The sequence below is a fragment of the Microcaecilia unicolor genome, chromosome 5 (genome assembly GCF_901765095.1).
Source record: "Microcaecilia unicolor chromosome 5, aMicUni1.1, whole genome shotgun sequence".
Classification (NCBI taxonomy): domain Eukaryota; kingdom Metazoa; phylum Chordata; class Amphibia; order Gymnophiona; family Siphonopidae; genus Microcaecilia; species Microcaecilia unicolor.
The window spans coordinates 62,995,025-63,011,847 of NC_044035.1; the positions used below are offsets into that span (position 1 = coordinate 62,995,025).

At 50.3% G+C, this 16,823-nt stretch overlaps 1 protein-coding gene across 1 annotated transcript in view; it reads left to right on the forward strand.

Moving 5' to 3' along the window:
- The window catches only part of LOC115471258 (proliferation marker protein Ki-67-like), a gene marked incomplete at its 5' end in the record, with an annotated part of 176,303 nt that overhangs the window by 34,892 nt on the left and 124,588 nt on the right, over positions 1-16,823 (forward strand). Inside the window, 2 exon segments of the mRNA XM_030204959.1 lie at positions 1,830-6,426; positions 6,516-6,631. Of these exon segments, the coding sequence (XP_030060819.1) occupies positions 1,830-6,426; positions 6,516-6,631 (4,713 nt within the window).

The window sequence follows — 16,823 nt, forward strand, 5'->3', positions numbered from 1 at the left end:
GGATTCCCGCGGGGACGGGTTGGATTTCTGGCCCTTTGCAACTCTCTTCTGTTGACCCTGTATGAACATCTGTCTGACACTTAACTGGAAGTTTTTGGTCTTGGTGCTAAGCTATATGTGTAGCCGTATGTGTATATGCGGTATAAAAAGTCTTAAACATAAACCTATCAAATTACTTTCCTAACCCCAGTGTTAATGCCTAGTAGCAGCCTTGTTGGTGCAGAGTAGACGGATCCTGAAACTAAATTGTTCTGGTCTGCCATAGACCTGGATTTAGGGGAGAGGGAGGGGCGGGGAAGGAATTCACAGAAGTATTAAGCAAAAGCTAGAATGGTGTGGCACAGCAAGAATAAAGTGAAATGTCCTTGAGTAGCCCGGTTATAGTCCAGACCTGAATGTATTAGAGAGACCGTGGAAAGACTTGAATACTGCAGTCCACAGGTTAGCCAACCTGAAAAAGGTTTGACTATTTTGCCAAGAAGAGTGGGCAAAATTTGCACCTTCATGCTTGTACAGTTGATACACTTAATGCGTCCTGGCTACTGTTGCTGCAGAAGGGGTCCTACAAAGTAGGGTATGGTCAAGGGCTGTGTTGATGTACATAATCAGGACTGTTTTTTGTTCTTAATTATTTTTTGAACATTTATGGAGTTACTAGTAAAAAAGGCCCGTTTCAGTTTTTAAGGAAACGGGCGCTAGCAAGGTTTTCCTCGTAGTGTGTATGTTTGAGAGTGTGTGTGTGTGAGAGTGACTGTGTGTGTGTATGTGGTCAGAGAGAGAGAGAGTGAGATTGGGTGCGATTGTGTCTGTGAGAGAGTGTGTGTGTGTCAGAATGACAGTGTGTGCGAGTGCATTTGTGAGACGCAGCAAGACCGAGAGTTTGCTGAACCCCTTTTCCCTCCCCCCCTTCAACCCCTGTCTGAGTTCCTGAAACCTCTCCTTCACATGTGAGTTCCAGGACCTCCCGCCACTTCTTCCCATTCCCCCTCTCCCCTTCCCATTCTGCCTTTCCCCCCTCTCTGAGTTCCAGGACCCCCTTCCAGTTCCAGGACCTGCCCCTACTAGTTGATTTCCAGGAATCCCCTCCCCTCTGTAGTTTCAGGACCCCCCTCCCCACCTCCTGCACGTTTTTACCTCCCGCACGCTTCACACAGCCTCTTCTTTCGCTTCTGTTTCAGCTGTTCCTGTAGGACCACATGAACAGCCGAAACAGAAACGAAAGGAGGACCCCCTTCCCTCCCCCCCTATGTCGTTCAGGACCCCCCCCCCCCCTTCCCTCCCCTGTCATTTCAGGACCCCCCCCCCCCCCCCCCCCCCCCCATCTCCTGCACGTTTTTACCTCCTGCAGTGTAGGGACGTCGCTTCACACAGCCTCTTCTTTCTCTTCTGTTTCAGCTGTTCGTGTGGTTCCGCCCTCAAGGGCGGGACCACACGAACAGCAGAAACAGAATCGATAGAAGAGGCTGTGTGATGCGGATGACGTCACTGATCTACTGCCAGAATCAGACCACAGAGCCACGGTCCCAGGCAGAGACCGAACGTTGGAGGTGAGAATTATTATATAGGATTCTTTCATATTGAAAATGTAGTGCGTGTGTGTTGTATAGATCAGTGAGACAAAGACCTTCTTTATTAATTTTTATTTGTACTTTTTAGGCAGTAGAGTATGACAATAGGCACAGATATGAAGCCTTTGAGGCATTAGTGGTGCTGTGTTTTTTCTGTTAAGTTTAAATCCGAAATTTAAGCTGTTGTTTGCTTTTTGTTTAGTATATGTATCAGTTTTTAATGTAATACAGTAATCTTTATTATGTTTTTGTTTGCATTAGGAATATTCCAAGCAGTACCACGTACAAAGCCCCAAAAGTCACCTTTTCCAGACAATGACAACTTCATCAGGCGGGTCTGCAACAAAGAAGTCTTCTACAGCTTCATCAGTAGTAAATCTAGCTGAGTTGTCCTCTACTGAAACAGTAACAACTATCAAGTCCCTGGGCAGGTTGTCCGCTGGTAGAGCTTCAGTGAACAAATCATTCACCAGCATTCACGATAATGCCACAGTCAGATCTTCCAAGAGAACACCATCCAGCAGGTCCCCAGCTAATACTTTAGTTGAAATCTCTTCAACCCCACCACTAGCCAGGAAGTTGTCAGTTAGAAATTCTTTGAAAATGTCACCTACTCAGAAATCTTCTCCTGCTTCACTTGGAAGAGCCTCTGCTGATTCACCTGCTAAGGCCCTACGTTCCATTTCATCTAGAAGATCCTCTGTGGCCCTTAGGGCCTCATCTTCATTCAGTCCATCTTCCACTAGGTCATCCAGCTTGCCTCTAGCTAAAAAACTTCATGGCACTTCATTTACTGAACAGACTTTGACTTCATGGTTTTCTCCCCAGTCACCACCTGAAAGTTCCCCTGGCATTTTCCCAACTGTCCAAACTCTATCATTACAGTCTTCTGGATTAAAATCACGAGGAAGGTCCCCAGTCACAAAGTCTTCTAACCATATTCCAGTTGGCCAGAGTCCATGTTCAAGTTCCCCTTTTTTGAAGTCAGCTGGAAGATCCACTGTTTTGTCTCCAACTGACCGGTCTCCATCCCCTCGGTCACCTGGATTGAAATCAGAAGGCAGGTCCACAGCAGCAAGGTCTTCTGGCACTTCACCAGTTGGTCAGACTTCATCCTTAGCGTCCCCTATCTTGCAGTCTGCAAGGAAAACTCGTTCATTTTCAAATTCCCCAGACGAAAGAACACCTGGCACTTCATCAGCTGGCCAGACTTCATCCTTAAGATCCTCTGCATTAAAGTCCCCAGGAAAGTCCCCACCCACCAGGTCCCATAGCACCTCGCCAGCTGGCCGAACTCCATCCACAAGGTCCTTTCTAAGATCTTTTGCATTGAAGTCAATAGGTAGGTCCCACGCTGAAAGGTCCCGTAGCATTTCACCAGCTGACCGCACTCTGTCCTCAGGGTTCCGTGAATTGAAGTCACCAGGAAGATCCCCAATTGCAAGGTCTCCTAACATCTTGCAAGATCACCAAACTCCATCCTCAATGGCCCCTGCATTGAAGTCTCCAAGAAGTTCTCCAGTTGCAAAGACCCATAGCACTTCACCAGCTGGCCAGACACCATCCTCAGCGTCCCTTGTATTGAAGTCACCAAGAAGGTCCCCATCTGCAAAGCCCCATAGCGCTTCACCAGCTGGCCGGACACCATCCTCTAGTTCACCTGCATTGAAGTCGCCAGGAAGGCCCCCAGCTGCAAGACCACATAGCACTTCACCAGCTGGCCAGACTCCATCCTCTAGATCACCTGCATTGAAGTTGCCAGGAAGGCCCCCAGCTGCAAGACTGCATAGCACTTCACCAGTTGGCCGTACTCCATCCTCTAGGTCACCTGCATTGAAGTCGCCAGGAAGGCCCCCATCTTCAAGGCCCTATAGCAGTTCGCCAACAGGCCATACTCCATCCTCTAGGTCACCTGCATTGAAGTCGCGAGGAAGGCCCCCAACTGCAAGGCCCCATAGCACTTCGCCAGTTGGCCAGACACCATCCTCTAGGTCACCTGCATTAAAGTCACCAAGAAGATCCCCAGCTGCAAGGCCGCAGAGCACTTCGCCAGCTGACCATACTCCATTCTCTAGGTCACCTGCATTGAAGTCGCCAGGAAAGTCCTCAGCTGCAAGGCCCCGGAGCACTTCACGTGCTGTCCGGGCTCCATCCTCTAGGTCACCTGCATTGAAGTCACCAGAAAAGTCCCCAGCTGCAAGGCCCCAGAGCACTTCACCGGCTGTCCGGGCTTCATCCTCTAGGTTGCCTGCATTGAAGTCGCCAGGAAGGCCCCCAGCTGCAAGGCCTCGTAGCACTTCAGCTGGTCGAACTCCATCCTCTAGGTCGCCTGCATTGAAGTTGCCAGGAAGGCCCCCAGCTGCAAGGCCTCGTAGCACTTCAGCTGGCCGAACTCCATCCTCTAGATCACCTGCATTGAAGTCGCCAGGAAGGCCACCAGCTGCAAGACTGCATAGCACTTCACCAGCTGGCCGTACTCCATCCTCTAGGTCACCTGCATTGACGTCGCCAGGAAGGCCCCCAGCTGCAAGGCCCCATAGCAGTTTGCCAGCTGGCTATATTCCATTCTCTAGGTCACCTGCATTGAAGTCGCCAGGAAGGCCCCCAACTGCAAGACCCCATAGCAGTTCGCCAGCAGGCCATACTCCATCTACTAGGTCACCTGCATTGAAGTCGCGAGGAAGGCTCCCAACTGCAAGGCCCCATAGCACTTCGCCAGTTGGCCGGACACCATCCTCTAGGTCACCTGCATTGAAGTCACCAAGAAGATCCCCAGATGCAAGGCCACAGAGCACTTCGCCAGCTGGCCATACTCCATCCTCTAGGTCACCTGCATTGAAGTCACCAAGAGGATCCCCAGCTGCAAGGCCCCGGAGCACTTCACCGGTTGTCAGGGCTCCGTCCTCTAGGTCGCCTGCATTGAAGTCGCCAGGAAGGCCCCCAGCTGCAAGGCCTCGTAGCACTTCGCCAACTGTCCGGGCTTCATCCTCTAGGTCACCTGCATTGAAGTCTCCAGGAAGGCCCCGTAGCACTTCACCGACTGTCCAGGCTTCGTCCTCTAGGTCACCAGCATTGAAGTCTCCAGGAAGGCCCCGTAGCACTTCACCGGCTGTCCAGGCTTCGCCCTCTAGGTCACCAGCATTGAAGTCTCCAGGAAGGCCCCGTAGCACTTCACCGGCTGTCCAGGCTTCGTCCTCTAGGTCACCAGCATTGAAGTCACCAGGAAGGCCCCCAGCTGCAAGGCCCCGGAGCACTTCGCTGGCTGCTCGGTCTTCATCCTCTAGGTCGCCTGCATTGACGTCACCAGGAAGGCCCCCAGCTGCAAGACCCCGGAGTACTTCGCTGGCTGTCCCTGCTTTGTCCTCTAGGTCGCCTGCATTGAAGTCGCCAGGAAGGCCCCGGACCCGGAGCACTTCGCTGGCTATCCGGGCTTCATCCTCTAGGTCGCCTGCTTCGAAGTTGCCGGGAAGGCCCCCAGCTGCAAGGTCCCGGAGCACTTCGCTGGTTGTCCGGGCTTCATCCTCTAGGTCGCCTGCATCGAAGTCGCCGGGAAGGCCCCGGAGCACTTCGCTGGCTGACCGTGCTCCATCCTCTAGGTCGCCTGCATTGAAGTCACCAGGAAGGCCCCCAACTGCAAGGCCCCGGACCACTTTGTCAACTGGCCGGGCTCCACCCTCTAGGTCACCTGCATTGAAGTCACCAGGAAGGCCCTTAGTTGCAAGACCCCGGAGCACTTCGCCAGCTGGCCAGACTCCATCCTCTAGGTCACCTGCATTGAAGTCACAAGGAAGGCCCCGGAGCACTTCGCTAGCTTGCCGGCCCCCAGCTGCAAGGCCCCGGAGCACATCAGTTAGCCGGGCTCTACCCTCTAGGTCACCTGCATTGAAGTCACCAGGAAGTCCTCCAGCTGCAAGGTCCCGTAGCACTTCTCTAGCTGGCCGGACTCCATCCTCAGGGTCTCCTGCATTGAAGTTGAGAGGACGGCCCCCAGCTGCAAGGTCCCAGAACACTTCACCAGCTGGCCAGGCTCCATCCTCTATGTCCCCTGCATTGAAGTTGCCAAGAAGGTCTGCAATTGCAAGGTCCCCAGTCACTTTACTTGCTGTTAGGTCAGTGGTTACAACATCTTCAACTACAAGTTCATCATCTAGTTCACCTTCTATTGTAAGGTCTTCCATGGTTACTTCACCTGTTCGTACGAGAGCATCAGCTGGAAAATCTGTCATTTCTTCTGCCACCAGAAGGTCACCTGGGAGACCCCCTATTTCAAGAGCAGTCAATACTTTGCCTGACACTGCAAGGTCAGCAGGTATACCCTCTTCCTCATGGTCAACCAGTTCTTCTCCAAACACAGAGATGTCCAGCAAGTCTCTTGCCTTGATGTCATCCATTATTGTTTCAGGCAAGCTAACTCTTGATTCTCCAAATGCCAGTTCTTTCCATTCCAGTTCAAATGAAATAACACATTCGAGCAATATTGAGGGTATTCATTCATCTCCTAAGATGCTGGGGTCGTCACCTGGAAAAGTATATTCCAAATTCACTACAGTTACCTCACCAGAAACCCCATATAAGAGAGGACGATTCTCAATTTCTCGCATTAGTACACCACCTGATTCTTCTAAAAATGTTCCAGAACAGATCAGTGCAAAAGGAGACTTTACTTTACTGAAGACACCTGAAGACTGTCTTACTGTTCAATCAGAAAAGTTGTCTGTATCCAGCACACCTAAACAATTGAGGAGGAAAAGCATGAGATCTGCTGCAAAAAAAACGTGTAGAAAAAGCAGAGGAAATGATGCTCTGGATGCTGTTCGTTCCAAAAGAAAAAGTGGTGCTAGTGTAGCAAACTTGCTTGGTATGTTTCATGTACAAGAGTCCATTTTATAAACTATTATCTGATAAGTTTGTGAAATTCATTTATTTCTCCTTATATTTTTCCTTTAGTTACAAAGTCTTGGGCAGATGTAGTAAAACTTGGTGTTGCAAGACCGCAGGTTATGCGTGTGAAAAAAGATGATAGAAGAATAAAACTGAGAAAGAAGAAATTAACAAATTCAAAGGTATGTTGGTCTCTTTTTTTTTTTTTTTTTTTTTTTTTCCCCTCCCTTCCTAAACTCTACAATATCTTGCAAAAGTTTTCAACTGAATGCAATTCAAACTGCATTAGTCATTTTTCGCAGGTCTGTGCAACATGCTTTATTCTTCACAGTAATACATTTGTAGAAATATTCAAGAATAAGAATTGGTTACACAGTAAATGATAGATTAAAAACCTGGATGGTCCATCCAGTTTGCCAATCAAGGTGGTCAGAGCTGTGCCCGCCACTGTGTGGGCCCCAGTCACCCATTCTGAAACACTGGTTGACAAGTCTCTACCATGCCAACCATATAAGCAGCCAAACAGGGAGTCTTGGTTATTACTACATATCTTTCTTAAGTTTTGCTGACAGTATTCAACTTACCGGTTAAGATGTCTTTCCCTCTCCCTTGAGCTGCATGGCACCCTCATCTGCAGCATGTGACGACAAAGTGATTACAACACTGAAGTCGCCGAAGCTTCACCTGTGTTTTGCCTTTTGCAGAATGCAGACCATAGCAGTCTATCTGGCTTTGGCCTTAGTTCTCACAACTCCTGCCCGACATAGCAGCTCAACAGCCATGTTGCGTTTCCATTCTCTTTCTATTTAGGCATCCCCTGTGTCTATACCATGCATTTTTTAATTCATTCACCGTTGTTTGACTCTCAACTCTATTGGAAGGGCATTCCAGGCGTCCACTATCGTCTCTATGAAAAAGTATTTCGTGACGTTACTGTTAAATCTGCTTTCCTGTAACCTCCACTCATGTTCTCTAGTTCTACTGCCCTTACATCTCTGGAAGAGGTTTGTTTGTATATTTAATACCTTTTAAGTACTTAAATGTCTGTATTATATCGCCTCTTTCTCTCCTTTTTTTCTAGTATATACATATTCAAGTCCTCCAGACTCCTCTCATACATCTTATTGCACAACCCTGTTCCATTTTCATTGCATTCCTCTGTACTGCCTCATCTCTTTATGTCCTTGAAGAGAGATGGCCTCTAAAACTGGACACAGTACTCCAAATGGGGCCTCACCAACGACTTATACAGAGGCATTAGCATTTCCTTTCTTCTGGTGGTTACGCCTTTAGGCAACAGCCACCTCTTTGTCACGTTGTTTTGCTGCCTTGAGATCCTCAGACACCATCACCCCAAGGTGTCTCTCCTGATCCGTTGTCAATCTCTCAATCCCTAGCACATACTGATTACCATACAGGTTAGAGGAAGGCTGTAGGAAAAATTCAGTGTTTCTGAATTATTTCTTAGCACACTGGTTCGTCATTGTAATGTCAAAACGGTTACAACCAAAACACTGCCTCAATCAAGCTCTCCCTCCAAAGTTAGTAAGTCAAAGAACTTGATGATGAAGTCACAAACCTAAAGCTACTTTGAAAGAATGATAGAGCTGCTGAGACAGGGGAAAATTGTATCTTTTCAAAAATGGTAGATTATTCCACAAACATTTCTTATATGCTAGATTGACAAGAAGGAAGCCACTGTTGAAGCAAAGACATGTTGTGTCTATATAGTTTTTGGAAACAGTTAAAGGATGCTACACCTACTCTTGAGTTTTGTGGTCTGATAAAACGGTGTGGAACATTTTTGCCTCATAATAAGTTGTGCTTGACACATCACCCTGCTAACGTCATCCAATCAGTAAAACATGGTGGTAGTAGCATTGTAATTGGGATGCTTCGCTTTAGTAGTGTTCAAGAAAGCTCGTGACAACTGGGTAGGTGGTGCAGAGTACAGGCAGATCCTAGTGGATAACCTATTTCTCAGAGGACTAGCAAGCCATTAATTCTCTCAATTGGGTAATGCTGTGCAGCATTGCCCGGTCTGGAGCTTTATGACAAGCTTAACAGAGCTTTGTGGAGCTCAAGACCTGCTTCACCTTGCATGCACGGGTGCCTTTCTGCCCGCTGCGAGAGTGCGGTTACCACAGTTTTCTAACGTGGTTAGAAGACTACACTCCTGATTTTGAAGAGCTGCTTTTTTTTTTTTTTTTTTTTTTTTGTGCCTTTTTGGGTTTGTGTGCCTGTTTTCAGGTTTCAGTGTGCCTGTTTTCTGGTCCTAGCCCCTTTTCTTCCTGAACTCTTTTATGTTTTTTTTTCCCCCGTTTTAAGTTTCCTTTATTTTTTTGTGTCTTAGGCCACATTTAGGTCTTGACTTCGGCTGGATTTTTGCCTTGCCCCCCCCCCCCCCCCTTTTTTTTCAGACAGCGTCGTATCTTTTGATTTGGCTGCATAAGTTTTTCCATCCATATCCACTAAATTTCCCAGTTGCTTCAAGCACTGTACCCAGTACAGTCGGACCATCTCTGGCAAGGTCACCCCATTCTTGGTGTCTTTAGTGTTTAGGGACCGACCATAGCTCTGCTGTGTCCTCTGTGTTCGAATGAAGAAGAGGACTCAGGTGTCCAGAGAGGCTCAGAGCGAGAAGATTTTTGGAGCCAGGTTCAAGTCTTCTGCATCAAGGTCAGCGGCATTGACGTCAGAGACTTCACCGGCAGTAAGAGCATTGGTCCACATGGCTGCTTCGAGACCCATGGACACTGGGAGCAGTAGTACATCGAGTGGGTCTCCACCTGTCTTGATGCCTACTGTCCTGCAGGGCCCCCGGGACTGGCCAGTGTCAGACCCGATCCCAAGGTGATGTGAGAATTCAGAAATCAGATGAGCAACAAGGTCAGCTTTGATAGAAAATTGACAGCTGGTTAAAGAAAATAGAATTTTTTTCTTTTGTAATACACAGTACAGTACACACTTCTTTCCACTGAATTAACCAGTATTTTACCGTTTATCATCTATTTTAAACAGAGTTGGAGCAAAAATACGGGCCAGTATATTTTCTTCCTTCAGCAGATGATAAACATGCCAGAATGGTGCAGCCAAATGAATGCAAGACTCTCAAAACCCCAGTTGAATCCTGGTTTCAGGTCCTAGTTATGGCAGTGGTCTGCTTTGCCCTGGTCATATGTTTTCATGTCAGCTCCCAGAGTAGATATACTGTTCAGAAATGGAGCTTTTCATTTATCTCCTAGGGACCTTATAATCTCTAAGAAAAAGATTGTGGAGCATTGGTAGTCAAAGTTCTTATAATTGTTGGGGGGGGGGGGGGGGGGGAGGCTGTGGTACTCTGGTGAAATTCTACCTCTCTCTCTCTTCTGCAACCTGTACCCCCACATTCTTGTGTAAGGGCAGGTAGAGGGAGGATGCCAATAAACTTCTAAAAAGAAAAGGGCAGATGGCTGAGTAGCACAGTGAGGGTTTCTTGAAGATGAGTAGCTTGGGGGTGGAGATGAAGTGCTGTGCTGCAGCAACAGAACCCTGAGCATAGACTAAAATATCATGAAGAGATCAACATTGCTGCAGTCAGTGCAGCCAGCTTTTTTTGCCCTGTATGTGATGGGTGGTCTCTGACAATGAATTGGGTGGTTGAGCAAGGCTCTCCTGGGGATTTGTAGGTAACCAACTAGTGGTGTCCTCGTCTCTGCCCTCTGGATTTCCAAGCCTGATGTGGATGGCACTTCTGAAGAGGACCCTATTACAATTCACAAGGCAGTCAAGCAAATGATCTTGGTGGAGTAGGAGTCCCAGGATGAGATTTTGAAAGGTTTCATGCTGCTGACAAAGCTGCATATCTTTCCTTTTGTATTTATTTATTTATTTTTATAGTTTGCAAATAAAATCTACATATATGTCAGCCTTTATAGCACATACAGAACAGTTGTGACAGAACACAGTGTTAGATGATAGCCTAAACAGTGACCTAGTAAAACCCCTCCCCTCCCTCTCACCTCTAATCCCTGCCCTCCCAACCCAACAAACTAGTAGTGCACAAAAGAGGTTACTGCAAATGAGTCTGTATCTTTAAGATGGTGCTGTTAACATTACGACTGGCGTCATTTTAGGTATCTTAGTTGCCGTCAGTTTAGATATCAAATGTAGGTGACTCAATTTATGCAAGAGCAGTGCGGCCAGTAAATTGGGCGCTTTCCACGCTAGGACTAGAAGCAAACACCGTGCTGTGACAATCTGCTGGGTGAGTCGCCTCTTGACTCAGAATATTGTGAGAGCCAATATTTAGCAAACATCCAGCAATCGTTTTATTTAAAGGCTGACCCAATATATCTGAAGCTAGCACCATCACCTAGTCCCAGAAGGCCTGTGCCACCGGTCATGCCCACCAGATATGTAAGAAGGTTCCTTGTGCTCCACATCCCTGCCAACATAGATCCATACCCTGTCTGTCTATAAACCTAAGCCAACGGGTGTGTAATGCCATTGATACAACATTTTGTAGCCATTTTCTACCATATGGGCTGCTGTAGATACAATAAAGAGTGCACATGTTTCTCCCACACTTCTGTGTAAAAATCATAGCCCAGTATAGTTTCCCATGTTGTTTTATTGGTAGTTGGCACAGGTATTTGAAGCTTCAAAACCTGGTATTCTCCGAGGACAAGCAGGCTGCTTGTTCTCACGACTGGGGTATCACTCAAAACAACAAACATGGTCAGTTGGGCCTTGCAACGGCGAGGGCATAACAGAAATTGACCTACAAAGAACAACTAACTGGGAGTGCAGCCTGAACAGAATAAAACCGGGTCCAGGAGGGTGGAGTTGGATTCAAACCCCAAACAGATTCTGCAGCACCGACTACCCGAACTGACTGTCGCGTCGGGTATCCTGCTAAAGGCAGTAATGAGATGTGAATGTGTGGACAGATGACCACATCGCAGCCTTGCAAATCTCTTCAATAGTGGCTGACTTCAAGTGGGCCACTGACGCTGCCATGGCTCTAACACTATGAGCCGTGACATGACCCTCAAGAGCCAGCCCAGCCTGGGCGTAAGTGAAGGAAATGCAATCTGCTAGCCAATTGGAGATGGTGCGTTTCCCGACAGCGACCCCTTTCCTATTGGGGTCAAAAGAAACAATTGGGCGGACTGTCTATGGGGCTGCGTCCGCTCCAGATAGAAGGCCAACGCTCTCTTGCAGTCCAATGTGTGCAACTGACGTTCAGCAGGGCGGGTATGCGGTCTGGGGAAGAATGTTGGCAAGACGTTTGACTGGTTCAGATGGAACTCCGACACCACCTTCGACAGGAACTTAGGGTGAGTGCGGAGGACTACTCTGTTACGATGAAATTTTGTATAAGGAGCATGAGCTACCAGGGCTTGAAGCTCACTGACCCTACGAGCTGAAGTAACTGCCTCCAAGAAAATGACCTTCCAGGTCAAGTACTTCAGATGGCATGAATTCAGTGGCTCAAAAGGAGGTTTCATCAGCTGGGTGAGGACGACGTTGAGATCCCATGACACTGTAGGAGGCTTGACAGGGGGCTTTGATAAAAGCAAGCCTCTCATGAATCGAACGACTAAAGGCTCTCCACGGATGGCTTTTCCCTCTACACGATGATGATAAGCACTAAATGCACTAAGGTGATTCCTTACTGAGTTGGTCTTGAGACCTTACTCTAAGTGTAGAAGGTATTCAAGCAGGTTCTTTGCAGGACAAGAACGAGGTTCTAGGGCCTTGCTCTCACACCAAACGACAAACCTCCTCCACTTAAAAAAGTAACTCTCTTTAGTGGAATCCTTCCTAGAAGCAAGCAAGACACGGGAGACACCCTCAGACAGACCCAAAGAAGCGAAATCTACGCCCTCAACATCCAGACCGTGAGAGCCAGAGACTGAAGGTTGGGGTGCAGAAGCGCTCCGTCGTTCTGCGAAATGAGTTGGAAAACACTCCAATCTCCACGGTTCTTCGGAGGACAACTCCAGAAGAAGGGGGGGACCAGATCTGACGGGGCCAAAAGGGCGCGATCAGAATCATGGTGCCGCGGTCTTGCTTGAGCTTCAGTAAGGTCTTCCCCACCAAAGGTATGGGAAGATATGCGTACAGGAGGCCCTTCCCCCAATGGAGGAGAGAGGCATCCGACGCCAGTCTTCCGTGTGCCTGAAGTGTGGAACAGAACTGAGGCAGCTTGTGATTGGTCTAGGAGGCGAAAAGGTCCACTGAGGGGAGTGCCCTACACTCGGAAGATCTTGCGTACCACCCGGGAATGGAGCGACCACTCGTGCGGTTGCATGAGTCTGCTCAACCTGTCGTCCAGACTGTTGTTTACGCCTGCCAGGTACGTGGCTTGGAGAAGCATGCCGTGCTGGCTTGCCCACCGTCACATCCTGAAGGCCTCCAGACACAAAGGGCGAGATCCGGTTCCCCCCTGCTTGTTGATGTAATACATTGCAACTGATTGTCCGAATTTGGATAATCTGGGAGGACAGCTGATCCCTGAAGGCCTTCAGTGCGTTCCAGACTGCTTGGAGCTCCAGGAGATTGATCTGAAGACTGTGTTCCTGGAGCGACCACACCCCTTGGGTGTGGAGCCCATCGACATGAGCTCCCCACCCCAGGAGAGATGCATCTTTCAGCACTTTTTGCGGCTGAGGAATTTGGAACGGGCGTTTCAGGGTCAAATTGGAACGAATCGTCCACCAGCGCAGCGAATTGCGACAACTGGTGGGCAGGTGGATGGCATCTTCCAGATTCCCTGTGGCTTGGCACCACTGGGAAGCTAGGGACCATTGAGCTGATCTCATGTGAAGACGAGCCATGGGAGTCACATGGACTGTAGAGACCATATGGCCCAGGAGTCTCAACATCTGCCGAGCTGTGAGCTGCAGGGACGCTCTGGCCTGGGAGGCGAGGGACAGAAGGTTCTGAGCCCTCGCCTCGGGAAGATAGGCCTGAGCCGTCTGTGAATTCAGCAGAGCCCCTATGAATTCCAGAGATTGGACTGGCTAGAGATGGGACTTCAGGTAATTTATCACAAACCCCAGCAGCTCCAGTAGTTGAATAGTGCACTGCATGGACCGAAGAGCTCCCGCCTCTGAGGTGCTCTTCACCAGCCAATCATCGAGATACGGGAACACGTGCTCCCCCAGCTTGCGCAGGTACGCCATAAACACCCGTGGTGCAGAGGTGAGCCCAAAGGGCAGCACACAATACTGAAAGTGACGTGTCCCCAGACGAAATCTCAGATACTGTCTGTGAGCTGGCAGTATCGGGATGGTGAGTATAAGCATCCTTTAAATCCAGGGAACAAAGCCAAATCGTCTTTCTGAATCATGGGGAGAAGGGTGCCCAAGGAAAGCATCCTGAACTTTTCTCACACCAGATACTTACTTGTTCAGGCCTCTCAGGTCTAGGATGAGGCGCATCCCCCCTGTTTTCTTTTCCACAAGGAAGTACCTGGAATAGAATCCCTGCCCTTCCTGCCCGGGTGGCACGGGCTCGACTGCATTGGTGCTGAGAATGGCAGAGAGTTACTTTGCAAGTGGGAGCTGAAGGATTGAGCTCCCGGTGGACAATTTAGTGGGGTGGAGACCAAATTTAGGGTGTATCCACACCGCACTATTTGGAGAACCCACTGGTCGGAGGTTATGAGAGGCCACCTTTGGTGAAAAACTGTCAACCTCCCCCCGACTGGCAGGCCGTCCGGCACGGCTACTTTGATGGCGGCTATGTTCCCATGGATCCAGTCAAAAGCCCGTCCCCTGCTTTTGCTGTGGCGGCGCAGGGGGCTGCTTAGGCGCACGCTATTGACGGGAACGAGCGCGCTGGGACTGTCCCTGTGCCTGAGGAGGCCTTCGGGCCTGTTGGTTGTACCTATGCTTGCTGTAAGCGTAAGGTTAAGCCTGCCTGGTCCGGGAAAAACGTCCACCAAGTGGGGGCAGATGGTGAAGGCGCCCAGTGGGAGAGCTTGTTGAGAGCGGTTTCCTGATGGTGTAGTTGGTCCACCAACTGCTTCACCTTCTCGCCAAAAATGTTATCCCCACGGCAAGGGACATCCGCCAGACTTTGTTGGGTGCGGTTGTCCAGGTCAGAGGCACACAGCCATGAGAGTCTGCGCATCACTATACCTTGGGCTGCGGCTCTGATTGCCACATCACAGGTGTCACAGATACCCCTGGACAGGAATTTTCTGCATGCCTTCAGCTGCCTGACCACCTCCTGAAAGGGCCTGGACTGCTTCGGGGGAAGCTTGTCAACCAGGTCCGCCAGTTGTCGCACATTGTTCCGCATGTGGATGCTCGTGTAGAGCTGGTATGATTGGATCCTGGTCATGAGCATGATAGAATGCAAGGCCTTCCTCCCAAACGAGTCCAGAGTGCGAGTCTCCCGCCCTGGGGGCGCCGAGGCGGTATCCCTTGAACTCGCCCTTTTGAGAGTAGAGTCCACGGCCGCTGAGTCATGTGGTAGCTGAGGCCGCATCAACTCTGGGTCTGTGTGGACTCTGTATTGGGACTCCGCTTTCTTAGGGATGGTGGAATTAGATAAAGGCTTCAACCAGTTCCGAAGCAGTCTCTCCTTGAGGACATTGTGCAGCGGTACCGTGGAAGACTCTCTAGGTGGTGATGGATAGTCGAGGACTTTGAGCATCTCAGCCCTCGGCTCATCCACAGTGACCACTGGGAAAGGAATGCTAATAGACATGTCCCGGACAAAAGAGGCGAAGGAGAGGCTCTCTCGAGGCGAGAGCTTCCTCTCCGGTGAAGGCGTGGGGTCGGAGGGAAGACCCGCAGACTCCTCGGAGGAGAAATATCTGGGGTCTTCCTCCTCCTCCCACGAGGCCTCCTCCTCGGTGTCGGACATGAGCTCTCTGAGCTCCGACCGCAACCGGGCCCATTTCGACCCCGAGGAACCACGTCCTCGACAATGGTATCGCGAGGTGGACTCCTGCGCCGGCGGGGATGAAGCTCCCGACGTCAACGGGGATTCCACCTGAGTGGCGATCAAGACGGTGTCGAAGACCACATCACAGGGCCAGAGCCAGCTGGCGCTTCCATCAATGGCACCGTGGGTACAAGCACCCCCAGTGCCGGCAAGGCCTGGCGCATCAGCCCCTCCAGGATCCCTGGGAGGATGGCTCTGAGGCACTAGTCTAGGCCTGCTATCGGGAGAGGCTGGGGGGCCGGTGCGGGCGTCGGTGCTGGAAGCTGCCCGGGTCCAGGAGACGGTACCGGGGTACCCGACGACCTGCGCATTGACACCTCTTCGATGGAGGGGGAGCGCTCCTCCTGGCGTTGGCGCTTCCCAGAGCTCCCAGTCCCATGCGCCGTGAGCGACCGATGACGGTGCTTCTTCGCAGCTTTCTTTCGATGCCCGTCATCGGTGCTCCGCGGCATGGATGAGGAGGAGGTGGAATCTCCACGCCCTCTGGGGGTCGGATCCGACAGGGTTCGGTCCTGATGTCCCTGAGCTGCGGGAGCGGCCGGGGCGGACTGCCCACGCGGTTGCTCGCTGTCGCTGGCAGGTCGTCGGGCCAAGGGAGCCTTTACTCCTGGGGTCGGTGCCATAGTCGGCGTGGAAGACATCGACACCGATGCCGCTGAGGTCGACGTCGAAGGGCCTGCACAAGTTCCAAAAAGACGGTCCCGAAGAACTTGCCTCGCCACCTGCGTCTGCTTTCTCAAGCCGAGACACAAGGTGCAAGCCTCGGAATTATGCTCCGGACTAAGGCACTGGAGACACCAAGCGTGAGGATCGGTCTGCGAGATCTGCCGGCTGCATCGACCACACTTCTTGAATCCACTCGGGATCTTCTAGGACATCGACGGAAAAATCGCATCGGCGAGGTCAAAATAAAGAACGGACGCGCGGCCACAAGGCCGCGACGAGCTGAAACAAACGGAGAAAACTCGACAAAAAGGAAAGGAAAAGTCTTTTTTTTTTTTTTTAAAGGGGGTGCGCGAACGCGCGGAAAGCGAAAGACAATAAAAGAAAATTGCAGACTAGGCCGCAAATCGGTTTTCCGGAGCTGACACGGAGAGGGACGAAGACGCGTCTCCAACGCGGAAATCGAAAAAATTGAGCGGGTACGGTCGTGCACAGGCGGGAAGACGGCCGCGCATGCACGGTGGGCGTCCCCGCATGCGGGACCTCCCGCAAGATTTTTTTCTTCCGGTTTGAGGGGCTGCCGTGGACGTCAACCCAGTCGTGAGAACAAGCAGCCTGCTTGTCCTCGGAGAAAGCGAATTATACATACTCCCTCTACCACTGCCCCCCCTGAACTTGCCCACTCTAGGAGGGGACTCCCTTGATATTAATTCCGACCAGGCTCGGCAACAAATAAAGTCCAAAATCTGCCTATAGCAAAAAGAA